Source organism: Marmota marmota, unplaced genomic scaffold, assembly GCF_001458135.2.
Source record: "Marmota marmota marmota unplaced genomic scaffold, marMar, whole genome shotgun sequence".
Classification (NCBI taxonomy): Eukaryota; Metazoa; Chordata; class Mammalia; order Rodentia; family Sciuridae; genus Marmota; species Marmota marmota.
Window position 1 is genome coordinate 6,462,549 of NW_025999960.1, and position 20,180 is coordinate 6,482,728.

The 20,180-nt window shown below is 32.9% G+C and overlaps 1 protein-coding gene across 1 annotated transcript in view; it reads right to left on the reverse strand.

Moving 5' to 3' along the window:
- Positions 1-2,556: 2,556 nt before the first annotated feature.
- The window catches only part of Kif21a (kinesin family member 21A), a gene marked incomplete at its 5' end in the record, with an annotated part of 61,958 nt that continues 44,334 nt past the window's right edge, over positions 2,557-20,180 (reverse strand). Inside the window, 10 exons of the mRNA XM_048802440.1 lie at positions 2,557-2,786; positions 4,101-4,271; positions 5,826-5,943; positions 8,137-8,301; positions 9,583-9,763; positions 11,379-11,515; positions 15,014-15,025; positions 15,702-15,740; positions 17,764-17,892; positions 19,270-19,377. Coding sequence (XP_048658397.1) covers positions 2,583-2,786; positions 4,101-4,271; positions 5,826-5,943; positions 8,137-8,301; positions 9,583-9,763; positions 11,379-11,515; positions 15,014-15,025; positions 15,702-15,740; positions 17,764-17,892; positions 19,270-19,377 — 1,264 coding nt within the window. The remainder of the gene's footprint in view (positions 2,787-4,100; positions 4,272-5,825; positions 5,944-8,136; positions 8,302-9,582; positions 9,764-11,378; positions 11,516-15,013; positions 15,026-15,701; positions 15,741-17,763; positions 17,893-19,269; positions 19,378-20,180) is intronic.

Here is a 20,180-nt window from a genome sequence, read left to right on the forward strand (position 1 = left end):
AGAATACACAAAGAACTCAAAAAACTTAACTCAAAAAATCTAATCAATGAATGAGAAAAAAACTAAACAGAAACTTCTCAAAAAAAGAAGCACAAATGTCCAACAAATATATGAAAAAAAATGTTCAAAAATCTCTAGCAATCAGGAAAATGTAAATCAAAACTGCCATCTGAGTTTCTCTCACTCCAATCAAAATGTCAATGATCAAGAATACAACAAAAATAAATGCTGGAGAGGTTGTTGGGGAAAAGATACACTTGCAAATTGTTGGTGAAATTACAGACTAGTACAATCACTCTGGAAACCAGTATGGAGATTCCTCAAAAAACTAGGGATGGAACCATCATATGACCCAGTTGTCCCAGTCCTTGGTATTTTCCCAAAACATCTAACACGGCATACTACAGAGATACGGCCACATCAATGTTTACAGCAATGCAATTCATAATAGCTAAATTATGAAATCAACCTAGATGCCTATCAACAGATGAATGGATTGATAATTGTAGTATATGTGTGTGCATATATATATGTGTGTATATATATTACATATATGTATACATGCACACACACACATACAATGTAGTTCTACTCAGCCATAAAAAAAAAAGAATGAAATTACGGCATTTGCAAGTAAGTGGATGGAAATGGAAAACCTCATACTCAACAGATTTTTTTTCCTCATATGTGGAAGCTAGAATAAAATAAAGGTGGAGGGAAGGATAAGATAATATAAAAAACCAATCAAATATAAATTAGTAGAAAAACAAAAGGAAGTCTAATAGAGTAGAGGAAGGAGAATGGGATAGGGGAGGGAGGATGGGAAGAAAAGTGGAGGAGGGTTCATTAACTGAAATCCATTTCCATGCATGTGTGAGTTTGTCAAAATGAATCCAATTACTATGTATAACTATAAGCTCTAATGAAAAGTAAAAATAAAATAAAACAAGCCTTTTGTGCTGGAGATGCAGCTCAGTGGTAGAGCACTTGACTAACATGCCTGAGGTCCTGGGTTCAACCCCCAAACACCACCACCAAAAAAAAATGTGCTGGAGATGCAGCTCAGTGGTAGAGCACTTGACTAACATGCCTGAGGTCCTGGGTTTAACCCCCAAACACCACCACCAAAAAAAAAAGTGGGGGACTTTTGATTTTATTGGCTATATTCTTGATTTTGAAAACTTATATATATATATATATAGAAAACATATATATATATATATATATATATATATATATATATAAAATTGCATCTGATATGTCTTGCTTAAACTGAAAAAAAAAAAGTTTAGCTCTTGAAAAAGAGATCATATCATGAAAGAGAGGTAGGTATACTTATATCATACATCAGCCCCCAGGACTCAGTGATAACACAATGCTTAGTCTTGTATTGAGTATCCCACAACTTGGAGTATATCATTTTCAGTAAATTACCAAGGACATAAGTTTCCAAGGAAATAGCAAAAGTAGACACTCTTAAGAACATAGCATATTTTACAAACATTATGAAGCATCAAAGGTCATCACCTTAGCAAAACAAAATAAATTGGCTTCGATGTTCCTTAAATATGAAAATAAATAGATCCAAATGAAAAGAAAGATTCAATAGAAACAGCCTAACTAATAAGAAATGGCACAGAAATAAAGTAGAGGTTTCAAAATTAAAATGCATTTGGGATAGACTGAATCAAGGTGATGTTCAAATTAAATTAACATAGCCATGCACAAATGAGATAGGGAGATTTTCTAAGATAGATATTCATGAAAAAATACATTATATTTGAACGAGACCAATATCTCACATTATAATACATGCTTTCCTTTCCAAAGACTCATATACTGAGTATGTCATTTTTAGGGTCATAACATCTTTTCTCTATCTCATTCAAACATCTTCTTATATGTCACTTTCACTGACCACTCTATTTTGTAACCTTCCCCTGCCTTAGTTTTCACCATTGCACTTCTTACCATCTAACATATTTTGACTTGTTTAATTTTTGTTTTTTATCATTAGGATGCAAACTAGAGTTTGTATGTATTTTGTTCACTGATGTATTCCCAAGAGTCTAGAACAGTGCTGGGCACATAGGAGATTCACTGTGAACAAATGAACAAACAAATGAACCCATCAATCCAGTCATCCATACAGGGAGGGAGCAGATTGTATTACTATGTTTTTTTACTTTAAAGAGAAGAAGAATCACAGAGAAATTTTTGAAAAATAATTTGTTCTAAATATGAAGGATGGCAAAATTGTTGCCTCTCTGAAAATGAAAATCTTTAAAATCACTTGTCTATAAACTCATTTTTAGAAATTAAAATCACTAATAAAATATCTTGCAGCAGACCTGCTATCATAAACAGAGTGTTAGTACAGGACTGACATTACTGTTTTATAACTTAGGAGCCTCAATTCATTGCTCTCAGTGTACATCAAAAAATATAAAATAGGCATCTTAAAACAGACATTAGTATGGCTGTAATAAAAGACGGTTCTCATGTTAGATATTCATAACTTTTAATATTTATTAAATCTGAACACAAGCAACCAATGAAGAGCAAAAGCACATGGGAAAAACTTACTCAGCTGCAGTAAAAATGTGGGTAGAATTAACACATATGGCATTGATGGGACTATCATGACCCTTCATCTCTCCAACTGGCACAAAAGTATCCATGTTCCAGAGCTTCAAAATGCCCCCTCTGCAGCCACTGAGCAAAAGTGGGTGGCCTGGCACCACTCCCAGGGCACAGACCCAATCTTTATGAGCATTAGGAACTTGCTGAAAGGAAAAAGACAAATAAGGAGCTTAAGGGGCCCCTTCCAAACTGACATTTTCATACCAAAATAAGTTATACTTTTATTAATAAAACTCAATATTTACAATGCTAAGTGGTGTGAAAATTATAAAAGTCCATTTTCTAGGTAGTCACTGAGTGATGTAAAGAAATGAATTTGTAATTTGCTCCCAAATTTGCTCACTAATCTCCATAATTATTATCAGTATTGAAGACTTATAATGTTAATAATCTGTTGATTCTAAAAAAAAAAAAAACTCAGAATGCTTACAGGATTTTTCAAACATCACATCCTTCTCATGAGCAGTAAGTATCTCTTCTTTCTCCAAATTTATTATGTATCTAATAAAATGAGCTTGAAAACTACAATGTCCTATGTAGATTACAAGACCTACTTCATAAAAACATTGGTTCAAACCTTGGGTGGAGAATGTAGAGGCCTCAAGTTTTTTGCTGAAGATCATATGCAATCTACATATTTCATAATGAATAAATAACACTTACAAAAACAAGACTATATAGCCACAGTCTATGCATAAATATATTTATATGCACAATATGAAAATCAGAACCATGAATGTATATCTATAAAAGAAAAGCTTCTAATGCAGTATGTGCATCTGTTGTCAAGTTTTTCTATTAATATTCATGCTACTTGTTCTTTTTGTCTTCATCTGCTGGTTGCAAGCAAGAAAGTGCTAGCAACTGTAATGCATACATGTGTGTGTGTGCGTGAGCATATATATGGCATAAATATGTAAGGAAAAGCCTGAAATTGTAAACAACTTCATCTAATTTCTTCCTCTGTTAGAAAGATGCATAAATATTTGAATTTAACTGACAACAAACTATCCATTCTGTGGGAAATGAGAGCACCACTACTCCTGGATGCATGAGAATACTCCTATAGTTGAGAAATCATGGGTATTACTCTTAACCTTAACTAAACATGCTACTGTGGAATATATGTAGAAAAAGCAAAACAAAATGAGAAACTGCAACTGCTCTACTCCAGGGATTATTATATTTAACATATATGATGTATGTAGGGCAATTCCAGATCTTTCAACTCTTACCAGTATCTGATCTCTTATTTAGCAGGTATTAAGTGTTGAGTGATGCCCTTCTACCAATTAGTAACTGTGGTACTTGACAATAAACCATTTTTTAAGAGGGAGTCCTGATTAATGTTATTGTTAAACAATAAAAATCTATATAGAAGCTCTTTGAATTCTTATAATAGAGTACTGGGGGGTTTTGAAATGCTTACTTCACACCGTGAAAAAGTTCAGCATTACCTGAAGAAGGTCTTTTTGAGCTAAGTCCCATTTCTTGATTCCATTATCTCTGGACCCACTAAATAGATTATCCCCTTGAATGGTTAGCGCTTCTATGCCATCATAATGAGGGGGTTCAAAATTGTGTGTGGGACTCACAGTTCCAAGAGCCCCCTCAGTTACATCAAACATCTATTTTTAAAAGAAAGGCAGATAGAAAGCAGTTATTCCATTTAAGTTTTAAATAAGTATACGTGCACATTTATAGAAACACATATACATACACAAATCATACATAGTTTGTTGTAATATTTTACTAAGTTAAATGAATTAATCTGATATGAATGACTGAGGGTGAACTCAGCCTTATTCACACCAGTTTGGCCTGTATGTCACATGCTTTCAAAAAAAGCCAACCAGATTTTTTCACGTATAAGTAAACCACTTGAATCAAATGTATGAAATATGATGTCAAGAGCTATGTAATGTTTTGAACAACTAATAATAATAAAATAAATAAATAAATAAATAAATATTAAAATTCAAAAAAATAAAAATAAATGTATAAGTAAATAAATGACAAGTTCAGTAATTTAAAATACTACATTCAATCCAGTTGAAATTCAAAAAGCCATATGGCTGTTATTTAACCAATATTAGGTGATCTGCAGTCCTGGGGGCCATCTCTAGTTCCCCAAAGCTGCTGTTCAAAACCTCTGTGCTTTTCTGAGTTGCCTTTATCTCTTCTAGCAATGGCAGAGGCCTTCCTAAGAAGACTTGCATGATCCAAAACACTCTGGATTCTTCCCTCCGTGCTGTTTCTCTTCATCTTCACACATGCTCCTGCCCTTCCTTCTCCATCAGAGGCTGGCATGTGCTTACTGCTTTCCAAGGCTCACTTCTAGGCTCTGACTGGAACTCCTACCACTGTATCAATGGCCTCTCCTTCATCACTCTTTCCCTCTCAGCCCATTTCCTATGCACAGAGCTTTGAGCTACTCTCTCCCTTGGCTGTGTCATCAATGAGAATTCTTGGAATATCTGCTTCTACTTGAATGGCTCCCAAAACTACATCTTAGTCATTGCTTATCTGGAACTATGACTCGCTTTCTAATGGCCCCTTGGCTGCATATGGATGTCCTCTGTTGGGATCTCAAACCCAACACTTCTAGATAGAAACTATTTATCTATTAACATCTTATCTGTTAATTACATAAAATTCTAAAGGCTATAAATGTTCTACATAAAAGATGTTAATAATGAATTTAATTATTCATTGGAAGACTAAGCTAAAAGATCTTTGAAATCTCTCCCAATCTATATCCTATGAAAAATGAAGATATATGATTAAATAATAGTGAAATCAGTGACTGTGAATGAGGAAAAAATAGGAAGAAAAAAGCAAAGCCTAGAAAAAGGAAACAAGAAAATTTGTCAAGAGAAGGGAAGGGGGTCCTATAGGGCTGGGGATATAGCTCAGTTAGTAGAGTGCTTGCCTCACATGCACAAGGCTCTGGGTTTAATCCCCACCACCACAAAACAAACAAACAAACAAAGAGAGAAGGGGTTTCTACGTGAATTGGAGTACTTCAAACCTATCATTTAACTGGCAAATAAAGGGGTTGGGAATTTAGCTCAGTGGCAGAGCATACACCTGGCATGTGCAAGCCCTGAGTTTAGTCCTCGGCCCTGAAAAAAAGAGAAAAAAAATAGGAAAATATACTTCAGCAACACTCTAATACATACTTTGATGTAATGATCCTTAGAGCCAGTGATGATTAGATCTTGTCCACTGGAAATCTGTTCTACAGTAAGGCACATAACAGGGCCTAGGTGTCCTGTTAACTTTCCTGTAGACTGAAACCTTTAAAAAGAAAGAAAAATGATTTTATTTGAAAATATTTCTTAGCATGATGAGGCTAAGCCTCAACATAAATAACCTACATTTTCTCATAAAATTGTTCACTAATTTCCTTCCTTTCCTTCTTTTCTTCAATATGGGGAACTGAACCCAGGGCTTCTCACAAGTACTTTTCCACTAAGCTGCAACCCCAGCCCTTTTTATTTTTTTTTACTTTGAGACAGGATCTCACTACATTGCCTAGCCCACCTCAAATTTTTTGATCCTTTTGCCTCAGCCTGCCAAGTAACTGGGATTCCAAGTAAGTACCACCACACCTGGCCAAATAAATTTTCTTCTTGGTTTTAGTTCCATCTAAATGAAACTCTGTTCAAATCAGAAAAAAAAAAAAAAAAGCCAAACTAGAATATTCTATGATAGAAGTGGGAGAGTCCTATGCTAGCTATTTGAGAGTTGATTAATGTCATTTAGATAGTAAATAAAAAAGCAGAAAAATTTTGAAAGTTTGCTTAAGGTTGATTTGAACTCCCTCTAGGTAAATTTTAATCTGTTAAAAATCTGAACAGGTTATAGACATATAATTAATATTTTTAGGTACAATTTATATTTGAATAAAATAATACCAGCAATATAATCATGAAACCAGAAAGAATTAGGAGAAATTGAAATATTTTATTACATATATATACACATTTTCACATATACACATATATGCATACATATTATATATACATACATATATGTACATACATACAGACATATATACCAATGGACACACATATATGTATGTATGTGTATGTCAGAAAATAGATGGTCCACTTCAATTATTATAAAAATATGAAAATCACCAGGACAGATATCTGGCTAGTAGAAAAATATGTGATATAAACTGTCAGAGGGTGATAATGACCCTGTTTCACAGTCCTATCTCAAGTCAACCTTCTGGAACACAGGGACGTCTTTCTGTAGGAAGAGAAGCACTCTGTATTTCTGAATTGTGAGCCTCACTCTAGTATCCTGTCACAGTCTGTAAATAGCTTTATCCTTCATCACAACACAAACTCCAAGACAGTAGAACCCACAGTTGTCTTGCTCAGTATTTACTCCAAGGACCTACCATACTGTTGGTGCAATGCCTGCCATAATTAGTGTTGAATAAATATTTGTAAAGTAATAAATAAATGCACCCAGGTTGGGGATGTAGCTCAGCAGTAAAGCATCTGCCTAGCATACACAAGGCCCTGTGTTTATCCCCAGCACCACCAGAAAGAAAGGAAGAAAGAAATGAATGAAGGAAGGAAGGGAAGAGGGAAGGAGGGAGAGATGGAGCGGCGGAAGGAGGGAGGAGGAAGCAGAGCACCCCTCACAGATTTGGCATAAATAAATTAATGTTTGGTGGATAAGTGAATGAATAAAACAGGAGGACATGGTTTACAAGAAAGGAAGGATGAAAGGAATGAAGGAAGGAGGGGAGGAAGGGGTGGAGGGAGGGAAGGAGGAAGGAAGGAAGGGAGGGAGGAAGAGAAGAAGAAATAGGTTCCTTTCCTGCCAAAATTTCAAAAACTAGAAAAGAAGCTAAAACAAGCCCACAACTAATGGATAAAAGCTCACACATCATGGCAAATAAAAATTAAGTGGAAGACAAATGCCTTACATTTCAATTTATCATTTGTTTTCTTTTAAATCACTTTGTCTTCTTAACATTTTATCTTTCTATAATTTATTATTTTATATTCACAAAACCCATGAGAATTTATGATCCAAGTTATTAAATTGTATAAAATAAAAAAGTTGATATAAAGAATGTTTAATTCATGTTGCAAAAATAATTATTTCAAAGGTTCTGGTGGAACTTGGATGAGAATCCTCTCCTCAATTTAAACAGCTCAATTTAAAGACAAGTATCAAAAGACTGTAAAATAATTCTATCTTCCTCTCTAACATTTTTCCCAGTATGGAGACTTAAAAAAAAAAAAAGAAAGAAAGAAAGAAAGAAAACTGAGTTTGTAAATGAGGACAGAAGAGATATCTAAGACTGCTGTGCTGAATAAAAAAAAAAATGTATTATTTTACATTGTCTTAGGATATAAAATTAGATTTCACAAGTATAGTATTATTAATGTGTGAGGTTGCATGTGCCATATGCAAGAAGTGTGGTTTTGTTCGTTTGTTCATTTATTTGTTTTTTAATTCTACCTTTTAAGATCCCACATTCTGACAGCATTTCCAGAAGCTGCATAGAGGAATGTGCCAGATGGATTTAGTGCAATTTGATTGATCTGGTTCTCCCCAGAAGGAATAGCCACTGTCCGGCTGGTACTTGCAGAACAAGCATCTCCAAGGGTAACTTGACCTGACGACCTTAACACACACAAAAAAAACCAAAGATAGTCATGTTTCCAGACATGAGTTTGGCTTACAATTTCTTGAATTCCTAAGGAAATGGCTGTGGGCAAAGAGAACAAGGTGCTTTTCTCACTGTATGCATGATGCCTAACACAGCACCCCTCACAGTTTTGGTACAAATAAATTAATGTTTAGTGAGTAGTGAGTAAATGAACGAATGAAACAGGAGGACATGGTTTACAACTTTCACTTTAATGCCCATTATAACACTAGACAGTCTAAGTCCTGAGATAGGGATGACTATAAAATCATTCAGAAAAGACAAATGACATAATGCATAAAAATAATTCATTTGTCTGCAGGTTCCAGAAGTTGTCTGTGAACTAGTCTTACCAAATTTCTTTTGTGTGTAAAAGTTGCCATTTTGGATTAAAGGCACTGGGATCTTTTTAATTATTTGAGTTTTGCTTACTTTAATTCAATCATATATAGAGTATATGTGCTAAAAAATCAAAATTTGTTTCTATCTCTCCAGATAATTTCTAGATATTAATTTTTTTTTAAATTTTGAAACATTTTCTCAGCTAAATGCTAAATTAAGTTATAAACAATCTTTTCAAATATGAGTTTAGTGATTCAACTGTATTGGTAAGTTTTTAGCTTAAGAAATAGTGTTATTTTTCTATAAAACTTTCCTCAAGAGACTTGTATTCAGCACATAAAATAATTAGTAGTTCTCAAATTATAAATTAGCACCTAAAAGTTAATAAAATCTACTTACAAACTAGTAAAAATTAACCTTTCCAATGCTCCCTTCTCCTTTAAGCAATTGCAGAGGTAGCCTTAGTTTTAATTATGTAAAATAGTTCAATCTTAGGGCAAAATATCATTATCCAACACAAACTGCAGTTATAAAATTTGTACTAATACCAAAGTATGGGTGAGCTCATTTTCCAAGGATTAATATTTATTTGAAGTGAGTAATATAAATTATTCAATTTCATCAAGTAGTAAATAGTATGAAATGTAATTTCTTACTATTTGGAAGGGAAAAAACATGAAATATGTATTTGGTTATAAATAAATATTTTATCCTTTCCTGTTTAAAACCAGGATCTTATATTTTGTCAATCTATTTTCCCCTTATTTATATGTACTTTAATTATGAAAACTTTAACTTTCTCTGAGGAGTTGATAGATACATACAATTAAAATGCATTCATAGCCTTAAATTTTCTTGTCTTTTGTAAAAAAGAAAATAACTACTGCCCCTTAAGCTATTTTTAAGTTACTTACGTCAGTGTTCGGATGCACTTTGCTGAATCTCTGATATCCCACACCTTAATATAAGATGTTGACACAGTGAAGACCAAACTGGTATAATTACAGTATTTTACAGATACAACATTGTTGGGATGACCCCCAAGTGACATTATCTCTTGCCCAGTGACCAGATTCCATACTTTACAAGTACGATCTAAAACAAATAAAAAGAGGAAATACTGTTAATATGAACTACTTTAGGTTCTCTTAACAATAAAAATTATTTAAACAATTTCTCTTCTACAAGAAGAAGATGGGAAAGGAAATCTAATTATTCAATTAAACTGCAACAGGCATCCTAACTTCAATGTTAACCTTCTGTAGCAGTTTTATAGCAAGGTAGGTACAATAGATCAGATCAGAGTTTGGAACGTCCTGTTGTATGCATTACATGGTATTAAAAATATTTATGTAAAAATTTTAAATACCCATATTTAAATATTTTTAAATAGTCATAAGCACAATCTGAGTTGAGCTTCAGATTGCCCCTGAATTTAAAATTGCCATCTCCAACCAATATCTTCAAATCATACTGCTTTCTTTACTCTTACTGATCTTTCATATGCACATACCTTTCTTTTCCAGGCACTAGTGGATTTTATTTTTATTTTGACCCCAAAACATAATCCCAGAACTATTCCCCCTTGTTTTGCTGACATATTGAATATATAATTATCCTGGAGAGTTAAATTTAAGTCATCAGAAAAGTGTGATACTTTCAAATAACAGATTTTTTAACTGTAAAATTTCTTGCCATTATTTTCAATTCCTAAGTTCTAGCTAGATCCATATGCTTCCCTTATAGACAATGAACAATAATGTCTGCATGTTAAACTGAATCATGGAATGTCTCTAAATGCTAAGGAACTCTTACTGGCCCACCACACTCCTTGCACATGCTTCCTTTTTATCTCCCCTTTCTCACTGTCCACCACTTTTCTTATTTATATTCTACTTTCAACACTAAATTGGGACTAGGTTGCCAAACACAGCCCACTTCAACTGCTATGTCTGTGCTAATGTTGCCTTGTAATCTTAATTATCCTTCCTTCTATGCCAATATCCAAAGCATCCTATACATTTCATCCTAAATGCTTCTGGTCAAAGCCTTCCTTGGTTCTCATACCTAGGCATAATCTCCCCTTTCCTGAAACCCCAAAACATGGTCTGTAAGAGCATTTATAGCTAATGTCTAGTTGCTTGGAATTATACCAAATGGGTCAAAAGTGCAGAATGAGAGAGGAGTAGACCAGGTTTCTAATCCTGTTTTTTTTTTCCACTTTCTAGCTATATTTACACAGGAAAATAATTTAATCTCTTGAATCCTGAATTTCTTCATCTATAACATGAAGATATAATATGTATCCATTCAGGTGGCGAGAAATAAATGAGATATATTTATATAGTGGCTCACAGCCTCTGATAATATAGCTAGTATTCAAGAAATGATAGTTGCTATTGTCTTATTTCTTTTACCCCACTAGATATTTTAATGGCCTTTTATAAATGTGTATATTAACCTGCATTACAAAACCCAGAACCACCCAAACAATGAAGGGAGATGCATTCTCTCACCACCGGATTCCCAAACATCAACAGAGGTGTTATTCCTTCCCAATTATGCAATGGTTTTATATTTTATGTATTTGATGGTTGAACAGGATTGTCAGATCTTACTAGTCTGAAACATTTCGATATTTTTAGAGCCTGTTAAAAACTAAACCATTAAAAAAAACTATTAAATATCCACACTAAATAACTACTAGCACCTTTTGATCCAGTGAAGAGGAGATCATCAGTAGAATCCACACAGAGCACAGCTTTTGTATGCCCTTCAGCTATGTGAATACACTGAAGTGGAGATGCTCTGATTCCTTTCGAAGCAGGAAATGGGTTGATTATGCCCCTGAGTTTGGGGAAAAAACATACAAAGATTCACTTCAAGAGCTCTATCTCATGAGACTAAGTTATTTTTCCTTATTTTAAGAAGCCTTTATAAGGAATTAGTAATAAAATCTAGACTGCTTCCTTGCTTGTTTATAAGCAAAAAAATGAGGTGGAGAGGGGGGATAATACTAGTACTAATAGCAACTAATCAGGCTTCTGCTAGCAGCTGTGTTCTGCAAACAGCAAAGCCCATGATATATCTGGATTTTCTCATTAACAATTTCATCTCTGCAAAGTTTAAGGAAGCAATACTGGGAGCTGTTTGAGTGTATTTAGTTGTGACAAATAAGGAAGACTTAGAAATGAAGAATAACTCAAAGACGTGACTCAAGGTCATGTGGGAGAGTAATTCTAGGTCAAAAGGAGCATGCTGAAGAAAGAATAATACACAGTATGTCACCTTACATTAAGAAAGAAGTTTTCAAACAAAAACTGAGGGAAAAAGAGGAATGTCTGCATGAACAGAAATTGAAGGGAGGAGAATTCAAAAGATCAGAAAATTATGTAAGAAAATAATTCTAATAAGCTCAACACTTTTAAAATGAGAATTGTAAATAACAGTGAAGCTTTTTAGGGAGTTTCTCATAAGTTTAATATTTCTGGAGTTTCTCCTTTATGCCACTGGCTAAGCACTATGGAAATAAAAAGATTTATCAAAACACTTTTCCTATCTTAAAGAAGTTAAGCTAATCTGAGAATAAATTAAGATGTGATAAATCTATCAAATACTTAGCTCAGAGCAAGAAGAAAAATTGATAAAATATGTTCATTTAAAGCAGATGGTATAATATTAGGACAAATACAGATATAAAGAAAAACTTTAATTTCCATGTTCCTGAAAGAGAAAAATCTTCCAAGAGGTATAGAACAAAAGTGATTAAAAAGCAATGTAAGCCGAATACAAGAGAAAAACTGACAATGCAGATGTACTCAAAGAGTTCAGATATTTATGTTTTTAAATTACTATGTCATAAGGTTTTGAAATTATATGCCTTTGTGGAGGGAAAATCATTGTCAGTGTGCTTAGAAATCCCAAAGATTGATAAAGAAAACAAAACATATACACTTGATTATCCAAAAGAAGGTGGGAAAACAGGTTTCAGATACTATACATGGGTGAAATTTCTTGAAGAGTCTCACAAATGAAAATAGAAAATGAACCATTATATAAACACTTAAAAATAAATGTTCATCAATAAAAGAGAACATGAGCTCACAAATCTCCTGGGGGGAAATTCTTTGTAGGGTTAATAGGTGGCACACCAAGTCAGTGTCATATTTATTATGTATGTGGACTCCAAATAAAGCCATTTATCCAGGCTTTTAAGCAGTATCCCTGGTGACAAGGTAATCATGGAACTGAACTACTAAGGTAGTTCCAAGGACTGAAGAGTCACACTAAAGAGTCAATCTCAGAGATCTTTGGTACCTCATCAATCTTTCCCTAGCCATAAAGACAGAAATGGCTTATTAAATTGATGTATTAAAAAGCTGGGAGCTGCGGTTGGGCTCAGTGGTAGAGTGCTTGCCTCACACACATGTGAGGTACTGGGTTCAGTCCTCAGCACCACATAAAAACAAATAAAGATATATAAAAAGAAACAGAGCAACAATGCATTGCTATGCCTAATTGTGTTAATAATGCCTGAGCCAAAATAAAACTCATTTTTTAAAAAGGCTATTAGTATATTGTATTGCTTGGAAAAAAATCACTGAAAGAATTCATTTTTTTATGAACCTCCTTAGCAATAAAATAATCACTATATAAAATGTAAGCATAAAATTTAAGTCAAAGATAGAATAGAATGATATAAGTAGGAAAGACAATCATAGTAACTTAGGTTTAAACACCTAAATGGTTATATTTGTTGAATAAAAGATCAAAGAATTAACAATATGTGGTTCCCCTACCAACACTATCAATGATTCATTCAACAGAAGTAACTATTTCAGAAGAATGTAAGAGACCTAAGGTATTTCACCTAGGCCACATTTAGAATGAGGTTTAGTCTTAGATGCCACATTTTAAGAAGAACAAGAAAAAAAATGGGACTTTTCCAAAACAATAGAAGTACAAGAAAGACTTTATTACTTACAGAACGGGTGACGAAACTAGAACTATTAAACTAATAAAGAACATTTACTGAAGAGAGGATACAGTGGCACTGCAGAAAGACTAAACAGCAGCCACATACATATAAAAGTATTAAATTTGGTATAACTTAAGAGAGCTGATGAAAGACTAATGAGTAGAGATGTAAAGGAGATGAATTTGAGATCAGCTAAAAAAATACCTTATTTTTTAAGGACTAGCTATAATGATTTCAAAAGTGAAAGGACTGTCTTATCACTGGAAATACTACCAAGAAATGTCATCTCTGGGCATGTATTTTATGAAATCCAATGCAATTACTTGAATACATATGTCAGTTTCAGATTCTTGAAATTAATGCTCAGTAAATGTTTGTAATCTGACAATTTAAAGAGATTAAACCTGAAATGGCAGTGAAGTTTCCTCAAGAGTCTAAATCTGCTATTATGAAATCTTGCTGATGTCAAGTTCATAGCTACAAGCTGAAGCCATCAAACTTCAAATACTGAGAAGGTATAATTATAATGAAGAGTAGGCTACTATTGTTACTTCTCAAACAGCAAAGACTCATGTATATAAATCAAAAGATGATTATAAAGAAAAATTTATAGCATATTACCAACTTTATCCCCTAATGATATAACATCCAATAGAAATCTGTCACATCAAAGATCATACTGGGAAAGTACTCTAAATATTTGCCTCCTGGAAAGAAGGATGTCTCTTTTTCATTCTTAAGTATTTTAATATCATTGACTATTTAGTCTTCTAAAGAAAATTAATCCTGATATTAATAATTAATAACAGCACTTTATTAATTAGAAACTTTAATATTCTCAAATATTCAGAATATTAGGGTTAATAACATATATATATATATATATATATATATATATATATCCCTAAAACAAATACAATAGAAAAGCTCTGTGCAGTGGCTCATGCCTGTAATCTCAGCTAATCAGGAGGATGAGGCAGGAGGATCACAAGTTCAAGGTGAAACTCGGCAACTTAGTGAGACCCTGTCTCAAGATAAAACTAAAAAGGACTGGAGATGTGGCTCAGTGGTAAAGTGCCCCTAAATTCAATCCTCAGTAACACAAAGAAACAAACAAAAAGATAATAGAAAACAATACAGGCACTGGAAGAATATATCCACAGTATTTCTATTAGAATTAATCCATTCAAATTCTTAATATGAAAAATAAACATTAAAGTAATTCATTAAGTTAAGGTTAAATATTGCAAGTTTGTTCACGACACCTGATCTGAAGGGGAAAGGAAGCATTTATTTTTGTTCTATTCAAATCTGTAAAGTCTTATAATACTGTGGAATATTGATTTCCTCTCCCTTCCCCTGCCTACCTTTTGGAGGATCTGTTGATGATCAGCAAAATGGCAATAAAACAAGGGATACAAGTGGAACAAGGGAAGAGACAAAAGGACAAGTGGGGAGAGGAAATGAGAGAAAGAGAGAAAGAATTAAGACCTCCCAAAATCCATAACATGAAAAAATTCAAGTTATTTTAGAAACTACATCTATCAGTAAGGAAAAAAAAAAATTTTTTCAATAAAACCTCCTTTAGTTTCAAGTTTTTGTTCTTAATTTTTGGCACAATAGTATGTTTTTTCCACCTAGTATTCCTTTATCCTGTGACCTTTTTGTTTAAATTTGCTAAACCAATAAGAAAAAATATTTGATCCATACCACACACTGGGAAGCATTAGAACTAATCACTGAGGAGCAAACCTTCTTGACAATAATAACCATAAAGCTTTATTTCTTTTAAAAAACATTTCTACTACAGACATAAAACACACAAAAAAATACCACAACTTTTTAAGCTATCATATAAAAAGAGCTGGCCACTACTTTAAGGTATCATTGCAAAAAAAATACATTAAAAGTAATACATCTAAAAATATTAGTGCATTTACATGGTTTACAACAAGTCATGCATGCAACAAAAATGAGACTTGCTTAGGATTTCTAGGAAGGCATTTTAGAACATCAGTGAAATGCCAGAATGTAGGAAAGACAGAAAGAAAGTACCTGTGTACCTCCGACAGAGAGGAGTCACTTTCATCAGACCTATAGTGAAAGAGTTAGAATTATGAGCAGAAAGAATACGGATGTCAACAGTTAAAGACATTGACACTGGACTGAAAATCAACAGCACAAATAACAGACACAGCAAATGCTTCCTTTGGTGGCCTGCTCTTCTATTTGTCTGGATATCAGCAAGTTTAAAATATAGATAAGTCAGGCAAGAAACCTGACTCATGTTTTCTACCAACACTTAGGCAGGGAAGAAACTTTCTATTAATGATCCACAGAATCTATCCTCACTTCTAAAATTTAGGCCCAAGACAGGAATAATAACAAGTACGTGAATTAGGTTACTTCCAGGTTTATTCCATTTAACATGATTAGTACTTACAAAAAATTTTTCCATTTCAGTAGATTTAGACTCTTATGTGGAAGTTTCACAAATGCACTGTATGTTTCCATAAAAATTAAGTCAAAATTCTAATAATCCTTGGTTTTAACTCACCTCAAAAACACTGAGTTCCTTTGAGCAAGGAGACTCTCTAATAATTAGGGGACTTTAGTGGAATTTTAGAATTAGGCAAGCCACTACTGAAGGTCCTATCCAGAAGCCTTCAAGACTAGAGGTGAGTTCAGTCTTTATGAAAATCTAATATATTGTATAAGAGACTTTGGGACAACAAAGACAGGGGAGTGCTGGTGTGGAATGTGGTCAGATACAGCCTGTGGGATGCACATCTCACCGGGGAAGTGAAATGCTCTCAAAAAGAGCCCTGGGGAGAATGAGATGAAAGGTAGGAGTTTCTGAAATGCAAAAAGGATCAGTTATCCTAAGTTTTAGCTAATGGAATTATTTATAGTTCATACAATATTTAGTAAAAAATATAAAACTATGATTAGATTATCAAGGTCATCAAGACTGACAGAAAAATTTGTAACTCCTGTGAATGCATGGCAGATAAAACTTAGCAACTTCACCTAACTAGTGAAAACTGACTTCCCAAAGATTCCCAATGTTCTGTTTTCCTCAATAACTGAGAGAAATGATTTAACAATATTTTTTAAGTGTTGCTTAATAACACATAACATATTTACCTCTCTAGACTCTTTCTCATTTAAAGGACATGTCATTTACTGGTTTAACTATATAAAATATAATAATGAATACATAAAATTAAATGTATCCATAAATTAAGCAGATTAAAATTTTACTCAAAATGATGGATTGTTTAAGTATATAGAGCCATTTTAGCATAATCTAAACATGCCATAAAGATCTTAAATGACATCCTATATCTTTCAGAGACCTGTGATATGCAGAGGGATAATAGCATAGAAGGATAAATGTCAAGCACATACAGTCACGATGCTGTTATTCAAAATCCAAGCCGACAAGTCAGAGTTAATAAATGCCTCACAGCAATATTGTTAGTACTGAATTCTTGCAAGAGATTATGGTTCAGTGTAGGGAGACTTTCTCTTATCTAATTTAATGAAAGTAACATTTTCCACATCCTCTCCTTCCCCACAACCTCCTTCCAGTCCTCCTCCCCTACCTCCTCCAAGGTTCTCTTTTATCCAAGAAAACAAGTACTGAAGTTTTGTGGTGAATTTGTCTAGAATCACCAAATGATAGTAACAGGTTACACATATAAGAATGGTTTTTCAAGTTGTTGTATCTACCAAAGGTAAAAATCATGCCTATTTTCCATTCAGGAGACCAGGATTGGAAGCTTTTGTGGGCACAAAGAAGCTGAAGAATCCCAAGAAATTTAAACTTCAAATAGTCTCAGAGGTTTTTCATTTCTAATTTACTTGCAAAAGAAAAGGCAAGATAGTGTCAAAGTATAGCAATGCAAATCTACAACAGGGAATAATGTTCAGCAGGAAAATAATTTTCGCTCATTTAGATTATATGGTTCTTTCCCATTGGAAAAAATACATGTAATATGGCAAGAGTTCACAAGTCAGACACCATCTCCCACACAGAGATGTTTTTGCAGACTGTACTGAAAGATTCAAAAACTTGTATAAATAGTTGGGGCTCTTTTCCATAATGACTTACTTATCCTGCTGAACTGAGGTGTTTCCCTGAGAAACAGTAAGACGATTAAAGACATTCAGTTCATTACGGGGCCGGCTTGGTGGGGAAGAAGGAGGTGAGAGACTAGCTTCTGAAGTTCCAGAATCTGAGCTACAAGAAAAAAGAACATTAAACAGATGGCTTTAATTGGTTATGATTTGTTAGGAAAGTTATAGGAAACATGCGGGGTTTTTTTTAAAGCTTTTCATTAGAAAATTCCTTCTTTTCTTCCTCTCATTCACTTTTTTTTTTTTTGTAAAATAAAATGCATACTGAACAATTTAATTAAAATTTTTTAAAAAATTGTTACATTGGTTTTGTTACATGGACCACAAGGTGGCACTAATGAAAAGTTCTGCCTGCTGAAATCTGAAGTCCATAGCCATAAAGCAAGCCAAATTTAAAATCATCTGATTTTAGAGTTGAGACAAATTGCTCACTTTTTAGATAAGAAAACAGAGAGCTAGGGAACAATTTGCCTAGTTAGATGTTTCATTTGTTTATTTCAAAATTGTTTATTAACTCCAATTACCCATTTTCCAAATATTCTTGAGACATTTGATTCAATAGAATCAGGCAAATTGCAACTTTAAAAATATAGGAAGTTAGGACGATAAGAAGGAGAATTTCTATGACATTCAAGTCAGCTATATCAGTGTCAAAATAGAGAGTGTTTCTTAGCGCAAGGGAGAGGGGGTACTATAAGATTGTCCACTTAGATATAGAAAATGCATGAACACTTCTTTTCACATTTATTTTTATGATAAAGAAATTCAGAAAATGTATTTTATTAATATTTTAGTGTAGACTGGCATTGAGGCTCTCCCTCAACAACATGTCTGAGAGCTATCTGTCACACACAGAAAGTTAGATCATTTGAGGAAGGTGTGGCAAGGTAACCCTGGCTCTAATCCACTCAATTAATGCATGATATGGTGTTGCAATTTATAAATGCCCAGTTAAGTGCGTCATCAGATTGTATCATATAGTACTAAGTAAACTAAGCCTTCAAAAAACAAACTAACTAAACAAATGAGGATAATTCAATTTAAACATGAGAAAACAGCAAGATAATGGCACAAATAACACACCCTGTGATTAATACTAGTTTTTTACCAGCCACTCTAAAGAGGTAGTCAAGGTCTGTTTTATCAAATGATAGTCAAAATAATTTTAAATTTTTCTAGAACACTATTTGAAATATACATTTAATATGCCTCAGCCCACATGCATAAGAACTCTTTCAATGATAATACAAAAGTAACTGAAAAATCAGTTAGTGGACATGAAAGGGAATAAGTGCTAAGTATATGAACAGTTAAGTGGGCCAAAAAGTCACACAAGCTGACTTGATTGTCTTGATTGGTCAAATCGATCATAACCACAGAGCCAACCTAAATCTAGAAAATAAACACAGTACTGTCCTTCAGAATCTGGTTCAGCAGATGTATTGTACAGTCTTCTACATAAAATGCATTAATCACTTACTGTTTTTGTTCCTTGGACTTTGATTTTTCTGCTTTTTCATATGCCTTTCTCCGTGTTACAGGGGAAGGCTCTGGTAATTTCTTTTCTGACAGAGATGACTGTCTAGAACTAAAATAGGAAAAGATTCTTTAACTATCTTCTGTTATTTTAAATATATATATATAATAATAATTTTAAATATATAATAATTATTTATTATATATAATAATAATATATAATATATAATAATAATTTATTATATATAATAATTATTTTAAATATATATAAATATATAATAATAATTTTAGATTGATTGGTAGACAATCTAAAATTTTTAATAGATTATTACTTGAACACGAAAAACTAAACTAGAATAGGAAAATATTACATGAGTTATTTTTGATTGATGGAAGTTTCACAACTAGAAATTTTGAATTGGTAATCTTATTAAATATGTTCAAACCTATTATCATTACATGTCAACATCAACACTATACTGCTAAATAACTATAATAAACATTTTAAGTGTAAATGCCAAAGTTTTATTGTCAATTGCTTCAGCTGAAGGAAAATTATGTTTATAAAAGTTTTGTAAGAACAAGAATAATAGACTATCAGAATATGAGAAACAATGAGATTTAATAAATTAATATTTAGTCACAAAACAGTAATTCAGATAGACACAAAAATAATGACAATGATTTTACCAAACTAGTAATTAGGTATTAATTAGTAGTTATGTATATTTTAGTAATAAAATATCCTTCTCATAAGTTTTAAATGTTGAATGATTGCCATGTAATTAAATATTCAGGATTATGACTTTTATGTATGGTAGTAATGATTTTTATGTATGGTGACAAAAATTTATTCTTGGCTAGTTATATTAATAAGAAAAAATAAATAAACTAAGAATTTTCAGACCCCCAGAA